The sequence below is a fragment of the Rhinoraja longicauda genome, chromosome 30, assembly GCF_053455715.1.
Source record: "Rhinoraja longicauda isolate Sanriku21f chromosome 30, sRhiLon1.1, whole genome shotgun sequence".
NCBI classification, from domain to species: domain Eukaryota; kingdom Metazoa; phylum Chordata; class Chondrichthyes; order Rajiformes; family Arhynchobatidae; genus Rhinoraja; species Rhinoraja longicauda.
In genome coordinates this window covers 18655122-18672190 of record NC_135982.1, presented here as the reverse complement: position 1 = coordinate 18672190, position 17069 = coordinate 18655122, and the positions used below count along the sequence as shown (strand labels likewise).

At 37.8% G+C, this 17069-nt stretch overlaps 1 protein-coding gene across 10 annotated transcripts in view; it reads left to right on the top strand.

Moving 5' to 3' along the window:
• The window catches only part of LOC144607991 (centrosomal protein of 104 kDa-like), an 85076-nt gene that overhangs the window by 14086 nt on the left and 53921 nt on the right, over positions 1-17069 (top strand). For 8 of the 10 annotated variants that reach the window (XR_013549158.1, XM_078425187.1, XM_078425186.1 and 5 more), the window contains exons 5-11: positions 1364-1502; positions 6900-6962; positions 9588-9664; positions 10616-10784; positions 12799-12954; positions 14044-14271; positions 14837-15058. Coding sequence is in view for 9 of the 10 variants with exons in the window: in XM_078425187.1 (XP_078281313.1) it covers positions 1364-1502; positions 6900-6962; positions 9588-9664; positions 10616-10784; positions 12799-12954; positions 14044-14271; positions 14837-15058 (1054 nt within the window). In the remaining variant the exon portion in view is untranslated. Of the gene's footprint in view, positions 1-1363; positions 1503-6899; positions 6963-8273; positions 8300-9587; positions 9665-10615; positions 10785-12798; positions 12955-14043; positions 14272-14836; positions 15059-17069 lie in introns of those variants that run through there. The other 2 variants (XM_078425189.1, XM_078425194.1) reach the window with 2 other exon arrangements.

Genomic DNA, 17069 nt, shown 5'->3' with positions numbered 1-17069 from the left:
TCAAATTGATTAAAGGGGTGGGGGAGTTGGGAGAGAAGGCTGGAAGAGAGGCTGGATAAAGCATGGCAGGCAATAGGTTGATACAGGTGGGGAGAGTCTTTTGATACAATAAAATCACAAGCGCCCAAAACCCTCAACCTGTATCAACCTATTATGTGTCAACCTTCATCCTGCCCTTCCTCACTTCCGGCGTTCTTTCCCGCGCCCTCTACAATCCAAATCACCCATTCATGCTCTTCAGAGATGCTACCTGACCTGCTGAATTACTCCAGCCCTTAGTGTCAATTCTTATTTGCAGTCCAGTGTTTTTAATTGGATATACAAGTATGTTTTCCACTGATTATTTCAATAATAGCTTGCAATAGGAATAAAGCTGAAAAGTATGGTGCAACCTTTTGCACCCAAGATGCATCGTGTGATGTAGACCTGGCTCTGAGAAGTAAGCTAACCTCTTGTGCGTGCCGAGCTCTTGCTCCCTAAAAGTGCCCTGGTAACCCTTGGCAACTTTTTGCTTTTGAACACTTTTTAAAGTCTCCAATCAGGAGCATTCAATAACTATTTAAGTAAGTTGAATACATGTGAAATAGTAATGTGATGCAAACATGAATTAAGGTAAAAGAGAGCCACTTTACTTTTTGATCCTACTCTACCACTTAATAACATTGTGCCTGATCTGATTATAACCTCTGTTTGAATTCAAATTTACCTGCAGGAACTTGTCACCTCCTTGCTCATTGAAATTGATGTATCTCTGCCTGTTAAATATATTTTTTAAATGACTGCTTTTATTGGCCTTTGAGGAAAACAGTTTTAAAGTCAGTGACATTGCAGTTAGTGTTGCTGCCTTCCCATGATCCTAATTTGTGATCCTGACAAGTGTTTATCCAAAATTTACAGGTCTCATGATTGCAGCAGTTTTTCCCACACCTCAAAGGAGTATTGATAGGTTACTTGTGTTTTGTAAATCGCACCAAATGTAGATAACTAGCAAAATAAAGGGAAGTTGATGAGCATGGCAGAGAGAATAACTTGCCAAGAAATGGGAAGAGAGGGTAAAGAAGCCGATGAGATTGCTCTACTGGCAGCTAGCATGGACCAAATAGCCATGTATCATAAGTGAGGGAAAATAACTTGCTATCTGTTTTAAAATTGGTGACATCAGTATTCCAAAAGGGAAAAGGCAACCTCTTATCTCATTTATTTTTGTGGGTGTGTGTTCTCCTTAATTTCAATGTGCAGTCTGGATTTAAATGTGGAGCTGCTTGAAATGTTGCTGTCCAGCTGCAAGTTGGAAATGTTCTAAAGTGCTGAATTTTATCTATTTCAAATGGCGATTCACATTTATTTTAATTTACTTATACAGGTATGTTTCTCTGTCGGATAATCAGAAAACGGGGTTCAAAGCACGAGAACTTAAGTCTGTTCACGTTGATGCCGTTGGGAAATACCTAAAATTAACATTCCATAAAAATCATGTCAATAGATACAACTTGTATAACCAGGTAATCATCTTAATTTTATGCACATTGTATAAATGTATTTGTAATAATATTTGAAGTCTTTTTTAAAAAGATTTTTTGAGATTTAGAGATACAGCGCGGAAACAGGCCCTTCGGCCCATCGAGTCCGCGCCGCCCAGCGATCCCCGCACATTAACACTGTCCTACACACACTAGGGACAATTTTTACATTTACCCAGTCAATTAACCTACATACCTGTACGCCTTTGGAGTGTGGGAGGAAACCGAAGATCTCGGAGAAAACCCACGCAGGTCACGGAGAGAACGTACAAACTCCGTACAGACGGCGCCCATAGTCAGGATCGAACCTGAGTCTCCGGCGCTGCAATCGCTGTAAGGCAGCAACTCTATTGCAGCCCAAGAATTTTCCCTGTTTCCTTTCTCCTTTTGTTTATATAGAGTCATGGAGTCAAACGGCACAGAAACAGACCCATGCCGTACAGCTGGGGTGGTCTGGCCATTATTTATCGTTCAACCAATTAGCCTAGAAATTGCTTTAGTACACTTTAATGATATTAAAACTTTGCTTTTTCTGTTTCAATTCAGTACACTTTATGATCTATTGCTAATTTTTGCACTTGTCAACATTTAGACTTGTGCCTGCAATCTTAGCAGCTGGCTTTTATAGCAACTGGTATTTCTCATGTTTTCACAGTGAGAACTTGTAATGCATTGGGGAGGTCAACTCAAAACTCAAGATGCAAAGACTTCATTTAATTAATCTGCAACTGATTTTTCAATTCTCCAGCACAATTTTCTTTTAATGTAGGATGAAGCAATTTCAAGGCCATTTCCATGGTATTGGTAGGAACTGTTTGAATGCAAGTTAATTTAAGTCTTCTACATTCAAACAAATGTTTCTGTATGAATCTGAAAATATAATTGTTTGTGCCTACAACTTGCTATCTCCTATATATGGCTTTTTTTCCTCGACAGCAGGTTAGTGTCGCTAAGATAACTGATATTATTCTCCAAAGTCAGTGATTTGTCAAATTAACTTGGCCTAAAATAATAATCAAAATGAAGCTGTTGTGTTATCATCATATCATATCATATATATATACAGCCGGAAACAGGCCTTTTCGGCCCACCAAGTCCGTGCCGCCCAGCGATCCCCGTACATTAACACTATCCTACACCCACTAGGGACAATTTTTTTTAACATTTACCCAGCCAATTAACCTACATACCTGTACGTCTTTGGAATGTGGGAGGAAACCGAAGATCTCGGAGAAAACCCACGCAGGTCACGGGGAGATCGTACAAACTCCTTACAGTGCAGCACCCGTAGTCAGGATCGAACCTGAGTCTCCGGCGCTGCATTCGCTGTAAAGCAGCAACTCTACCGCTGCGCTACCGTGCCGCCCCATGAATGCCCTTTTTTAAAAACAATAATTTCCTGATGGCATGAACACAATCAATTGGGGAAAATAAAATCCCTCGACATTGTAATAATAGTTATGGAGTCTTAATTTGACCAATAGAAGAATTAAGATGCTCAAAAAATGTGAATGAGGAAATTTTGAACATGAATATTGCATGTGGTGATAATGCAGACATTCACTCCAAAGAGGGGGAGTGGTGGGTGGAATAATTGGGTGGGCTTGTTTCATTTGGTTTGTGATAAAAGTTTGAATGTTGGGGTTTAAATATTTGGTATGGAAAGATCAATTCAGATAATTCTGGAAATGACAAATGCATGGACAAAATGCAATAGAAATTTACCAAATTTAAGGAGGTGCAAGTATAAAATTAATTTCTAAGAATTAAAAAACAAATTGGATTCAATGATTGTCATTGTGGTTTGGTTTGAGGGGCTAAGCAGTGAGTTGCAATCATTAAAGTGGCAGACCGTGTGGTCAAATTTGAAGATGATGGGTTTGTTGTATGAAATTTTAGTTGAAAATGTGACAAATTCAAAACGTGAAGCATCTTGATTATAATATTTTATTGACACAATAGAATGCAAACAATATAAATCTAGGAATCTTAAAAGGCATATGTCAAAGCCAATTCCGTGTCTATAAATGTTTGTTGTTTATGAAATGCATGGATTAGAAAATTGATGAAAATAAACTGAGGATAGTTTCTTTCCAGGACCAGGAGCTACTGTTAAGTATATGGACCTAGCTAGTTCCATTCCAATTTTAACTATCGAGGAGAAAGGACAGCATGGCATACTAGATGAAATTGAGTGGGTTATTAGGGGGAGGAAAAGATCTTGCTAAAGTTGCACCTTTCTTCCGATAAGTATACAAGTGTTGCCTTGGAGATTTGCAGTGTGGCAAATCAGCCACTTACTCAATCTGTAAGCCAGTATTGACCCAGGATCAATGTGAATGGTCCGGTTATTTGAGAGTTGGTAGTGTAATTGGAGCTATTTAACGATGCATTGTCACAAGGAATTGTTTTAGTGAATGAACTTCTTTAAGGATAAGGTGGTGATGGCAGTGAGATGCCCAAGGCAGCTATTTTCTTATTGCCAAATCTTTGCTGAATATTTTCTTTGTTGGTTTTTGATTATTTAAACAGATTTTAACGGTGGAAATCAGCAGACAGCAGTTAACTCTGTGGGAGAAATTTCTTATTTTGTTTTGCAGTGGAATCATGCATGTGCTGATAACGGCAATTTGAAATCTATTTTATTCTACTACTTTTAATTGGTTTAGACTTTAGTCACTTAAGAATTCTCTACTAATGTACTTTTGTTATGTTGTGAGAGAAAGTGTTATTGTGATTGTATCCAAGCAGCCCCATAATATCTGTATACATTTTAATAATGTTCAGTCATTTGTTTAGGAGTGATTAATGTATTGAACAGGTGGAGGCACGAGTTACTAAGCTACATTCATACAACTGTCAACCAAGTGATGTCGAGTTTCTGAAGTAGTATTTACATGGTAATACTGGGTGTGACCAAACTTAAACACTGTCAACATTTGAAGAACTTGGAAAAAGTGTGGAGTCAAATAATAATTGAGCAATATATAATGCCAAGGATGACTAAATTGTAAAATGTCATAGTTTTCCTTAGTTTCACTTGGATATAAATGCTGTCTAGCACGAAAAAACATCTTTAATGACTGACATAACATTTGCTTGCAATGCCTTTCTCTGCTAATATTTTGTACACTTTCCCTCAAATTATTAATTAGATTTAATGCCACCAAAATGCAGTTCAAAACATTTGGGCAAGCCTTACTGAACTTGACAATTCATTCTCAGCAACCTCAGCAGTAAGGGATCTAAATCAAGTTGTGGTTTTCAGAATTTTTTATTTCACACTTAAGATTGACTCATGGGAAAGGTTGTAATTCTGAAATAAAAATAGTGAATGCTGGCAGAGCTGTGGAGTCGATACCCAAAACACCTGACTGCAACTCCTTGATTTCTTTATAATGCTTTATGCTGCAACCTATGGAAGGGAAAATATGGAGTTAAAATTAAAGTTGTTTACTTTTTATCAGAACCGACCAAAACTGGAAAGCTGTTTTTTCAGGAAACACCATTTAGGACTGTATTTGTTACAGTAAATCAGGAGTACATGTGAATTGCTGCTTCTCTCAGAGGACTGGTTTGAGTCCCTGTGTGGTGGGCAGAGAAGAGCAGTTGTCCCTCCTGATAGACAATAGGTGCAGGAGTAGGCCATTCAGCCCTTTGAGCCAGCACCACCATTCAATGTACTCATGGCTGATCATTCACAATCAATTCCCTGTTCCTGCCTTCTCCCCATACCCCCTGGCTCCACTATCTTTGAGCTCTATCTTGCTCTCTCTTGAAAGCATCCAGAGAATTGGCCTCTTGAGGCAGAGAATTCCACAGATTTACAACTTTCTGACTGAAAACATTTTTCCTCATGTCTGTTCTAAATGGCCTACCCCTTATTCTTAAACTATGGTCCCTGGTTCTGGACTCCCCCAACATTGGGAGAGTCCAGAACCAGGGGCCGCAGTTTAAGAATAAGGGGTAGGCCATTTAGAACGGAGATGAGGAAAAACTTTCAGTCAGTTTTTCAGTGATTTTGTATGAAAATATGTAGTGAAAAGTAGGTGTAGAATAATGAACCAGGAAATTGGTGGGTGGTTCCCTCAGAATGGTGAATGGGAAGATTGGTGTCTGGTGCTCACTGTGGTTTTTCTGTCTATGACTAGTATTTTTCCTCTCTCATTATAACCTCGTAATTACATCTATGTCAAACAGCTCAGCCGTGACAAACAAGCCTTTTACACCCCGTCACCTGGCAGCAGCACTACTTGTCACTCTGTCTTGGAAAGTTGGTGATAATGACGACTGTGATAATGGTGACTCTGGCCTTTCCCGTCTCTATAACATAACATTTTTAATTTCTAACTTCCCTAGTACTAATGGAAAGGTAATCAATCTAGCATGTTAATGTCATCTATCCACAAATGCTGCCTGACCTAACATTTTCCATTTGTAATTTCAGATTTACAGCATCTCTTGTTTTAATTTACAAATAGGCTAGCATATAGTCAAGGAGATCAATTTCTATCTCATTTTGTCTCCATCTTAGCCATCTGCAAGTTGATACACTGATTTGGGTTAGATTAAATCAGTCATTTTTACTGAACTCTTGACTTAAATGATGGATTTTCAAACATGTAAACGCATTTGTGCATAAATATCATATTCAAGATGCAGAATAATGGATCGTAAAGCTCTAGAAAATTTCCTGCATTTGAAGTTGAGTGATAGCATTGCAAAACATGCAAAGCTACTTTACTCCTTACCTTTTATTTTGCTAACATAAGGTTTATGTTAGTAGTTTTCTCCTGAGTTATAAAAGAACATTTTGGATATGGAACAGGGTGAAGGCTACACAGTCCCTTGGTATTGTTATGCCATTAAATGATAATGGTTAATTGTGTAGTTATGTCCACTTTCTTGCCTGATTCCCAAAATTACTTGATTCTCTTGGTGTCTGAGGATTTTTACGGTCTTGTTTATACTCCATTACCGATCACCCATAAGCTTTTGGACAGAGAATTTCAAAGATCAATGACATTCCTTTGTAAATAGGTTATTTCTCATCTCAGTCCTAAAAGATGGATACCTTCTCTTGAGGTCCTTCCATTTGTGGAAGCAGCATCTTGGCATTTCCCTCCCAGCCTTTCACACATTTTTTTTTTAATGACAGGCTTCTGCATTCTGCTAAATTCCAATGAGTGTAAGCCAGATCAATTTTGATCAAATTATGAATCTTTGGTCCTTCTTAAATGTCAGCAATGAATCTTGTAAGTCTGTGCTGCACCACCATGGTAAATGCATACTGTCTTGGAAACCAAAATGACAAATGTGTATCGCAGCTCAAGATGCCATATTTATCTATTTACTCATCTAAATATGTTTTAATTTTAGGTAGCATTAGTGGCTGTAAATATCCTTGGAGATCCAGTGGATTACAAGGAGATTTGTATAACGGTGAGTAGAAATGTTATTTCCATACTTCGTCCTTAATTTACAGCTGGCATAGTTATAACCTCATTGCAGGGATGGTGATAACATGATGATGCTGAAAAAGAGAAATACAGGCAACTGTATTTGTACAATGTAAACAATGCATCTGGCAAAATGCTGTTGAGTGGGGGGAAATTGGCTTGTTTGTTGGATACAGGCAGAGATACAGTTAAAGCAGTTTCCAGGAGCGTGTAATAAGAACTGATAGGCATTTTTTTTTTTTTAGTTATTTGTATTTATTTTCATTTGGTTGCAATAGTTATGAAAAGTAGAGTTATTGGAACAGGCTCAGGGCTGACTATTGTGAGGAAGGATATCACCAGTAGTCAAAAACATGACCCGAGGTATCCAATAATTATCTGTAAAAGCATACTGACAATTTACTCATTGCTGGTTACCAGATGCCTTTTTGTCATTTACAAGGCATCCCAGGAACATTTTCTAATGGTCACCACTTGCATGGATGAGTGGCTCCAATTGCCAGTCAGACAGCACGGAGATAGGCTCTTTGCATTCATGTGTCTGCACCAACCATAGAGCACCTATTTGCTATATTCCCACACTATTTCCATGTATTCTCCCTAACTGGCTTCTGCCACCTAACCACACAAAGTGATGGTTTACAGTGGCCAAGCCGCAAGATCATGGGGAGTACATATAAACTCCACATAGAAAGCAGTGGAGGTTAGGAGTGAACTCTGATCTACTAAAGTACTAGCTTTACCAACTATACTGTTGTGATATCTGACATGTATGGTGAATAAAAGTGTATCCACATTTCAGTTGCTAAAGTTGAAACTATTTAAAATGTGAGGTGATACACTGCATTTGTTGTAAGAGTAGAGGAGTAATGCCGGAGGTGCTGTTTTCATGATTTTTCTGTAAATCCAACTGATTTTGGAACAGTTCTACCTGCATGATTGATGTCCGATATTATTTGTTTTTTTTCTAGGTGTGCATTTCTGCCTCCACCTCCACCACTGCACTCTCCCACATGTCTGTTGTACCATCTAAGTCATACCTACTCATTGGCTTTCATTCCACTCTGCCGTCCAATGTCCATATCCCTGGAATCTCTTAATTTCAATGCATGGTCTATAAGAATTAATGAGACAGAAGTAAGAATTTCTGCTGAAATATCCAGAAATCATCACTCCATCAACATTGATATGCATTAGGTTTTGCTCACAGCCATAGTAAATAGAACAAATAATTCAGTTTTGCCACACTCAATTTCATTCTTTCCTACACAGAACTCTCAAAGACTTGCACTTCAGTGAGGACACCTTTGATCCCATCCTGTAAGCTCACCTAATCTTTGAGTAATTCATGTGATTCTTTGCTCTGCCTTCAGGGCAAATGTATATTAGTTTGGAAGTGGAGGAAAATTCTTTATACCAAATGTGATTTTGAGAAAAGCCCTTTCTAAGTTTCATTATTCTAGTATTAAAGGCCAGTGTACAATTGGCTGCTTTATTTGCTTGCAATACTTGCAAGTTAGCTATATTACATATACAATCTGACTTAAATTCTTCTGAATATCACCATCTTACTTATAAAATATCCAGATTGATGCATTACATTTTTCTTTCTTTCATTGACATAATTTTTGTTTTGCACCTTGAGTTAGTATTCTGTTCTGTAAATAGATAATCTATCTTCTCTTTTTTTGGTTCTATCATCATCCTTGAGTCCTCTTCCCTTCCCCCGCATATTTTTGAATGTCATTTGAAAATCCAAGAAAAAAATTAAAATCTTTTCTGCCATGACGTGTTTCCACATTGTGAAATGAAAATAATGTGATAGATGAATTAGGAAGCACTATTTGCATTATGCCTGACTGGTTGTAACGTGGTTTCAGTCGGAAACTGGAGAACAACTTAATGTTACCATGGAAATTAGCAAGCAGAAAAACACTGTCCTGGGGGTGGGGCGACAACAGTCCTGAGAGAAAAAATTGTAACCTAGCCCCAATAATCTTATTGTCTCAAGAATCTAGGCTGCTAGTTTCACAGCGGGTGGACATTGAAATTGACAAGCAATCTCTTCTTTTGGCACTTGTTCAATGATACTCAATTCAACAATGTAACAGAGTCTTTAATATTTTAGCTTACCTTAATGAATTTTACTTATTAAAAAACCCCATTATTTTTGTAAAACCTGAGGCAAAATAACTTTATTGCCAGTCTGAATCTCTGTAGCCCCAACCCCCTTCATCCCCATTGACTCATTTGTTTTATAACATGTTTTTATATGCGGGGTAACTTATGAACATAACTGTCATGTGAGAGCAGAACTACCTGTACTTACGATAATAGAGGAGGCTATTCAGCTTGTGGATTCTCAGCATAGCTGTCCCATCTATTCATCTTATTCCCATGGTATCATGGAAAATATTCTCTCATGCCCAGCTTCCCCTGTCGAAATTTTCCCTCCTACATATCCAAGTGATAACTTTAAAGTAGCAAATTAATCGACGAGCACATCTTTGTAATGCGAAAGGAAGTGAGTGTGCCTGGCAGAAAGCTGTGCAGGCTTGTGGAGCAAGTACAAATCTAATTCAAGGAAAACTTTTTTTTCTTCTTGTAGCCCACTAAAGACAAATTGATTGATCATTACCTTGGATGTAGCCCAGATGATCCAGCACTTGATGGAACTTACATTGGGTAAGTAGTTGTGTATTTAAACAGCAAAATATCTTGTGTGCAGACAGCCTTGTAAATGCTTTAAGGATTTTGCATGTTTTGATGAGGTTTCTTCAAACTCTGGAAGAGGTGTAGTCTGTTCAAATCTTGTGCAGCAAAACCACTGTTCTAATCCAATGCATTCTAATCCAATACATTCCTTCTGTGACCAGTCTATCCTCATTAAGGTAAGGAGGCCAGAACAGTACAGTGTTCCAGGTGTAGGACCCTGTGTAATTACAGTCAGAGATCTTTATTCTCATACTCAGATCCTCTTGTAATAAGCCAATATACAATTTGTCACCTTAATTGCATGTTGCACCTATGTGTTGCCTTTCAGTTACCTGTGTACAAGTACACATTGGTTACTTTGAACATTAGCATTATCCCATCTCTTACTACTTTTCATTCCATTACCAAACATGGCAGTATTATATTTGGCCCCAAATGTTTTAGTTTTAGAGATACAGCATGGAAACAGGCCCTTCAGCCTACCGAGTCCATGCTGATCAATTACTCAACCACTCCCAACACACTGGGGGCAGTTTACAGAACGAGTTAACCTACAAACCAGTACATCTTTGGGATGTGAGAGGAAACCCAAGCACCCAAAGGAGACCCATGCAGTCACAGGGAGAACAAAAAGCAGGAAAAACTCCACAAAGACCTCCACTGTATACCCCATTTGTCACAGTCTACCAAACTGAGAAAGATCGGGTTTTCCTGCTGTTTGTTTTTTGTTCAATAATCAGTTAACAATCCATGTTAAAGTTCGGAATCAGATTTGCAGCATTACCTATGACGGTCAACTATGACTGAGTTGCAACACTTCAACTTTGAACAACAGCAACATGTTATATTTTTTTAATGGGATAAATCTTCATAAACAGTTTAAAAGTATAATTTATTCATGTTACCATTACTTGTTTTCAGTAAGTCAGAGGTCATCTCGCCCTTGGATGATCTAGCCTTTGATATGTACCAAGATCCTGAGGTGGCCCAAATAATACGTAAATTAGATGAAGAAAAACATGAAGCAGTTAAGCATGAGCGCTATGATTTTGCAAAGAAACTTAAACAAGCTATCGCTGATCTTCAGAAGGTAAAATGTAATATTCAGATATTGTGCTAAATCTGTGGAGTAATTACATCAATGTCTATTTTGATTTGCATATTAAACATTAAGATTTTTAATTGCTTTTTCAACATGAATTGTCTGGTCAGTGAATATAAAGGCAATCCAGGTTCTGCAAAATCTTGTGTTTATCTGAAAGGTTTATTACTGAAATGCATGTATATGTATTGGTTCGAGAAAATGTGTGATGTTGCAAATGTGCCTGGGAATGGTATTCTGATTCTACTGTGGTAATATTCAAAAATCAACTTAATGAGAATGATTTTCATTAATTATCTGTATGTTGCATTGAAATGGATTTTAAATTAAGGTAAGCTTCAGAGGGATAGAGGCAGCCCTTTGGCCCATCATGTCAGTGCAGATCATCAAGTATCGATCTACACTAATCACATGTTTTGATCAGCTTCGTTTAATGTAGAGATGCAGTGCGGAAACCGGCCCACCGAGTCCACACCGACCAGCGATCCCTGCACACTAACACTATTCTACACACACTAGGGACAATTTTACATTTATACCAAGCCAATTAACCTACAGCCTTGGAGTGTGGGAGGAAACCGAAGATCTCGGAGAAAATCCACATAGGTCACGGAGAGAAAGTACAAACTCTGAACAGACAGCACCCGTAGCCAGGATCGAACCCGGGTTTCTGGCGCTGTAAGGCAGTAGCTCTACCTCTCTGGGTGTAAACTTTGTCTACTCTTGAAATAATCTGAATGATAGGTTTATGTTCATTCTCAAACTTGAACACATAATCTAGTATAATTGAGTATTATGGTGTTCTCATTCCAGAAATGTTAAACTGAGTAGCTCTGCCACCTTCCCATGGACATGGAAAGTTCCTTGCGTCGTTCTTTCTCATTTCTACAATCTTAAGATTTTTATGTTCCTCTTGTATTTCCCATATTTTTATCATTCCATCTAATGACGTGTGCATTAGTAGCCTAAGCTATGTACTCTGAAATGTTCTCACTACACTGAATATCTATGAGGATGATCCTTACAAACTACCTAATAACCTGCCTTACTATATTTATTGTTTTTTCACGAAGAACTTCAGTGATGTCCTTTTAAATCTTTAATTGCCTAATGCTGCTGTGCGAATGCGTCTTGGTGATGATGGCTTTGTTAAATTTTTCAGGCTGTATCAGATTGAAGTTTTATTTCCAGTAAGTTCTTGCAGTCCCATTGTATTTGTTTTAGGAAGTTGGGAGCAATGCATCTGAGAGCAAAAAGACTGCCTGAACTAAAGTTCCACCGTGGATACCATCATTTATGTATCTTGCAGGGTAGATTTTATTGAATTGTGTTATTGGGATAACAAAAATTAGTCCATAATGTGGCCATAATTATTATCCAAGATACTTTTCAAGCCAAAAAGAAAGTCTATGTAGATAACATCCACTGCCTCATCAATCACCTTCATTGTCTCCTCAAAAATCAAAATCAAGATGTTACAAACAGCAAAATAAAAATAAAATAACCAGATCACCCGACTGTTACCTTTCTTCAGTATTTTTTCTTGGCTTAAAGTACAGATCTTTACTTTTGTTTTATAAGCTACAAATATAGATGAAGACAGTCTTTCAGCACAATGTTACCTTATTTTTGTGGATTGTAATTCAGCTCTAATCATTTGCTTCCATGCACCATTACCTTTAGTGTTACATACTCTCAAAACTGTTAGATCAGGTAGTGAGTAATTATAGAAAGATGAATGTTTGAAAAGGAAGTTGGATTTTGCTGTAAAGCACACAGCCTTTAGAAGAAAAATAGAGTTTGGATTTTGGGTCAATGACCTGTAATTAGAACTCCTTTGGAGAAATTAGAACCTGAAATTGTTACATTTGATAAAAATGTTTTAAAAATTATTGCACGATCCTTAACTTTTATTGTTTCATGTGGAAATAATTTTATGACTTGGGAAAATTATTTTTAGAAATGTCGGTTTTTAAAATTTTCAAGTAATTGTTTTGTTCAGGTAGGCGAACGTCTAGGATGTTATGAGGTGGAAAAACGATGTGCAATAGAGAAAGAGGACTATGATCTGGCAAAGCAGAAGAAACTGCAAATGGATGATTACAGGATGAAAGTTTACAAGCAATTGGAGCTACATAACCTTTTAGACATGGGAATGGTCAGTATAAATTTTGCTCACAAAGTATTTCAAATTTTGCCAATACCTTTTCTGGCATGTAAATTGGCTCCTTAAGCTTGTTTGTCATTCAAACTGATATCGACTCAATTTTCCTACTGGTTTTTTTTGGTAAAGGAAATGAACAGGAAAATAAAGGAAAAATGGTGAGCGCTTTCTACTGTTTTTCTATTGTGAATTCAGATGGGAAAAAAAAGTTCAGGGTTCATCTCAAACCTTATTTCCCCAGGGTCATTCTCTAAGTGTCTATTCTCTTTTTATGCAGAAACTTTAACTTTTTTTTCTTTAGAATTAGCTTTAATATCTATTATTTGCTGTTGTGTCATATTTTCCCACTTTGGCCTAATACAAAACCTTGCAACAGCAGAGGTTTTTTATTTCCGAATGATTCAGACCCCTTTGGTTTGCTATTGTCTCTTTCTTGCCTTCAAGTCTTTTTTATTCATCAATAGGGTGTATCTTTTTCCCGTCATTGTTTTTCTATCATATCTCTACTATATTTTCCCAGTCCATATTAGTCTGACTCGTGCTTTTGCAATTCCTTTATGTGGTTTAAGACCCAGGTTTCCCACTGCTGCGCTGAATGTGAAATCATTGATTAATCTTGTCTTATCACCACATCTAAAAACATTTTGTTTTTTTTCAACTAGTTCTCCAATTTGTTATTTCAGGAAATTCCTGAGCGTCATGTTTAATTTGATGTATTTTCTGTATTGTGGCAGTAACAACACTCTAAAATCATTTAATTGGCTATGAAATTGGAGTAGGATAATTCTGAAAGTAAGGAACATTATTTTAATGTATGGTTTATGCTTTTGTTCCTTCTTTGGCATTTCCTGTCCGTTTTCTGAGCTGGTTGTACAATGAATGGGATCACACTTTAAGAATCAGGATAATTAACGTTGAGCATTTCTGTCCTTTGGTTATTTGCTTACCCTGCAATTTAATTAGTTGGTCAAAGGCATCTAATTTAATATTATGTTTTTTTATGGTTAAGAAAGTAACCACATTTTAACAAATGACTCCAGATTTGATAACATTTTATGCATCAATCATGCTTTTACTGTCCAGATTCGAAAGCTTCCTGAGTTTCCTCTTGAACCAATGGATCACCCCAGTCGGCTTCAGCAGGAACAGAAAGTTCTGGAAGTGGAATCCAATCAGCTATCTGATAAAGTCCATCTGCAAGACATACCTCAGGCAAATTCCAAACTACAACACCAAACTGCTGGAAAGCCAAAGTGGTCTCCAACACCACAACCTTCTCCTGCACCACCTGTCAGGCTACCTTCTCCAAGGGTATGTTTGTGCTTTAACAAATGCTTTAGTAACTGGCCTTTGAAGGAAGGAATGAAAATATTTACATTGGTTACAGTTGTGGACACAAGATTGCTGGAATTGCAGTCTCATTTTTCTATAAGAGAAATGTGACACATTTGTGAGTTAACACCGTTGAAGTTTTTAATACAGCAAGTACATTGATAGCCTCTGATTTATCCTGCCGCTGTGAAATACTTTAACATTTCAAAGGGAATTTTACTTGACTGACTTTGTAGCGTGCATTAGCCTGGAAATTTTAACTTAAAATATATTCTTTGCCGCTAAAATAGCATATTTAACTTTAAGCCGCGCTATTTTTTTCCATTTAGTTTCTAAACCCTAAACAAAGTGATCATAAACAACTGGGGAAAGTGAAGGGATTAGAAACTAGAGCTATGCTTGCACTTATCTATCTGAATGACCTCTTGATGGCCAATATTGTATAAAATATTTTCCTATCAAAACAGTTGAATAGATGCTTATATAATTGGGGAATCTGTAGGAAACTGACCATTCCTGTTTTTTATTTCCTGTCCTTCCCCAGGTGGATACTGGCTCGCTTCCTTATGATGAGAGACCGCTCCCAGCTAAAAGCAAGCCTTCAGATTTATACAGTGTTTCCCAACAAGACAGTAATGAGATGCCTGCTGTAAACACAGATACTTCACCTACATCAGGAAGTGGTATCACTGGAGAACCAGAGCCATTAACTGAGAAAGCTTTCAGAGAAGCTGGTTTTGCCATTGATTTATTTGGAGAGGCACTGGTGAGCGATTCTACGTAATATATGTATGCACTATTGGCTACTTGGAGGAAAATACACAAATTTTTTGAGAAAATATGTTCCTTCAGAATCATATTATACTTGCTTTCTTCACTGTTTTGTTGCCAGTCATGGTTTTGTTTCAATAAAAACTAGAATTTCCAGACTTGGGTCAGGCAGCTCTCTGAAGAGAGAAACAGAATTGCATTATAGGTGATTGATTCCTTATCAGAGATAGAAAGAGTTAGAAATAAAAATCCTTGGTGTAGCAGAAGCCGGCAGGGTAAGAACCAAGGAATTGGGGATCAGGTGAGCTGGAGTTGCATAAGGGAAATAAAATGGAAACAGATTTTGGATACTGCTTTGAAGATTAATTGGAACAGTTGAGTGGACACTACTTGAGATAATAAGACAAAGAGACAAGGAATAGCACAAAAAGTGGAAGTAGGTGGACGTTGTGAATGAGAGTATTTGAAACTTGACACGGTAGAATGGGAAAATAAGGCCACTGATAGTCTCAGGCAATCACTGATCACAAGCAGGAAACTATATACAATTTAGAAGCATTATTTTTGATTCCGCTTTCAGATTTTTCCATTTTGCTTTTGTAGTTACTTAGTGGTTGTTAAAAGATATGGGATTGAGGTGGATTTTAATATTAATGTCCAAGGTTCACTGATGATGACTAAGCATTTCCAAATATTCTTCCCTCTGAGATGCTCTGGTAACAAATGCAAAACTGCCAATGACTACTCCATTGGTACTATCTGGTTCATGTACTCTCTGTATAGTTTATATGTCTCAAATTGAATAGCTTGAGGTTCTACTGATTGTATTTACATGGCTGGGCATCATGCGTGCAGATTCTTACTCTTGTCATTTTCCAAAGGACATTCCTTTAACCCAATATTGGCATCATTTGCGTGGCAAATAGACTGATTACTATGTTTTTGCCTGAGTAAGGCAAGAATTTGGAATGGTTGGCTCCTCTAGAAATTATGATAATTATATAAAGAGTGCAAGTGTAGATCACTGATAAACATTCAGCATATTGTGTGTAAAACTCTTCAATTTGGTGTTGGTCTGTGATTTTGCCAGATTAGCAGACTTTCTGGGTATTTGATGTTATTCCAATTAACACACAACATACTTTTATTTCACATTACATGTCATATGCTCTTGTGAACCCAGTGATTTTAAAGGGAGGGGGAACTTACAAGAGCTCGGGACCTTGGCTCCAACCCCAAATCTATCCCCTGGCGTTCTGCAACCTACCCTAACTCCAACCTCAAACTCACCCCCATTGACCATATGGTAGACGCAAAATGCTGGAGTAACTCCACGGGACAGGCAACATCTCTGGAGAGAAGGAATAGGTGACGTTTCGGGTCGAGACTCTTCTTCAGACCATAGACGATATCATATTATATATATACAGCCGGAAACGGGCCTTTTCGGCCCACCAAGTCCGTGCCGCCCAGCGATCCCCGTACATTAACACTATCCTACACCCACTAGGGACAACTTTTTTTAAAAAAAATTTAATTGTTTAAATTTTTTTTAAAAAAACAACAACAAAAAAAACATTTTACCCAGCCAATTAACCTACATACCTGTACGTCTTTGGAGTGTGGGAGGAAACCGAAGATCTCGGAGAAAACCCACGCAGGTCACGGGGAGAAAGTACAAACTCCTTACAGTGCAGCACCCGTAGTCAGGATCGAACCTGAGTCTCCGGCGCTGCATTCACTGTAAAGCAGCAACTCTACCGCTGCGCTACTGTGCTCTGTGATACCGTGCTATCTATCCTAGCTCTGGTGACTCTCTGGACCCCTGTCTTTGGGGACACTTCACACTTGTATTTTGGAGCTCCAGCTTACATTCTATATGAATGGTTGAGACAGATGCTGGAGCATCTGGATTGCCAAAAAAATCAGACGCTGGATTATCAGTTTTTACTGTGTCGTAACCTCGGGATCTGAAGTTTTCAAATATTGTACACAATGCTACTGGT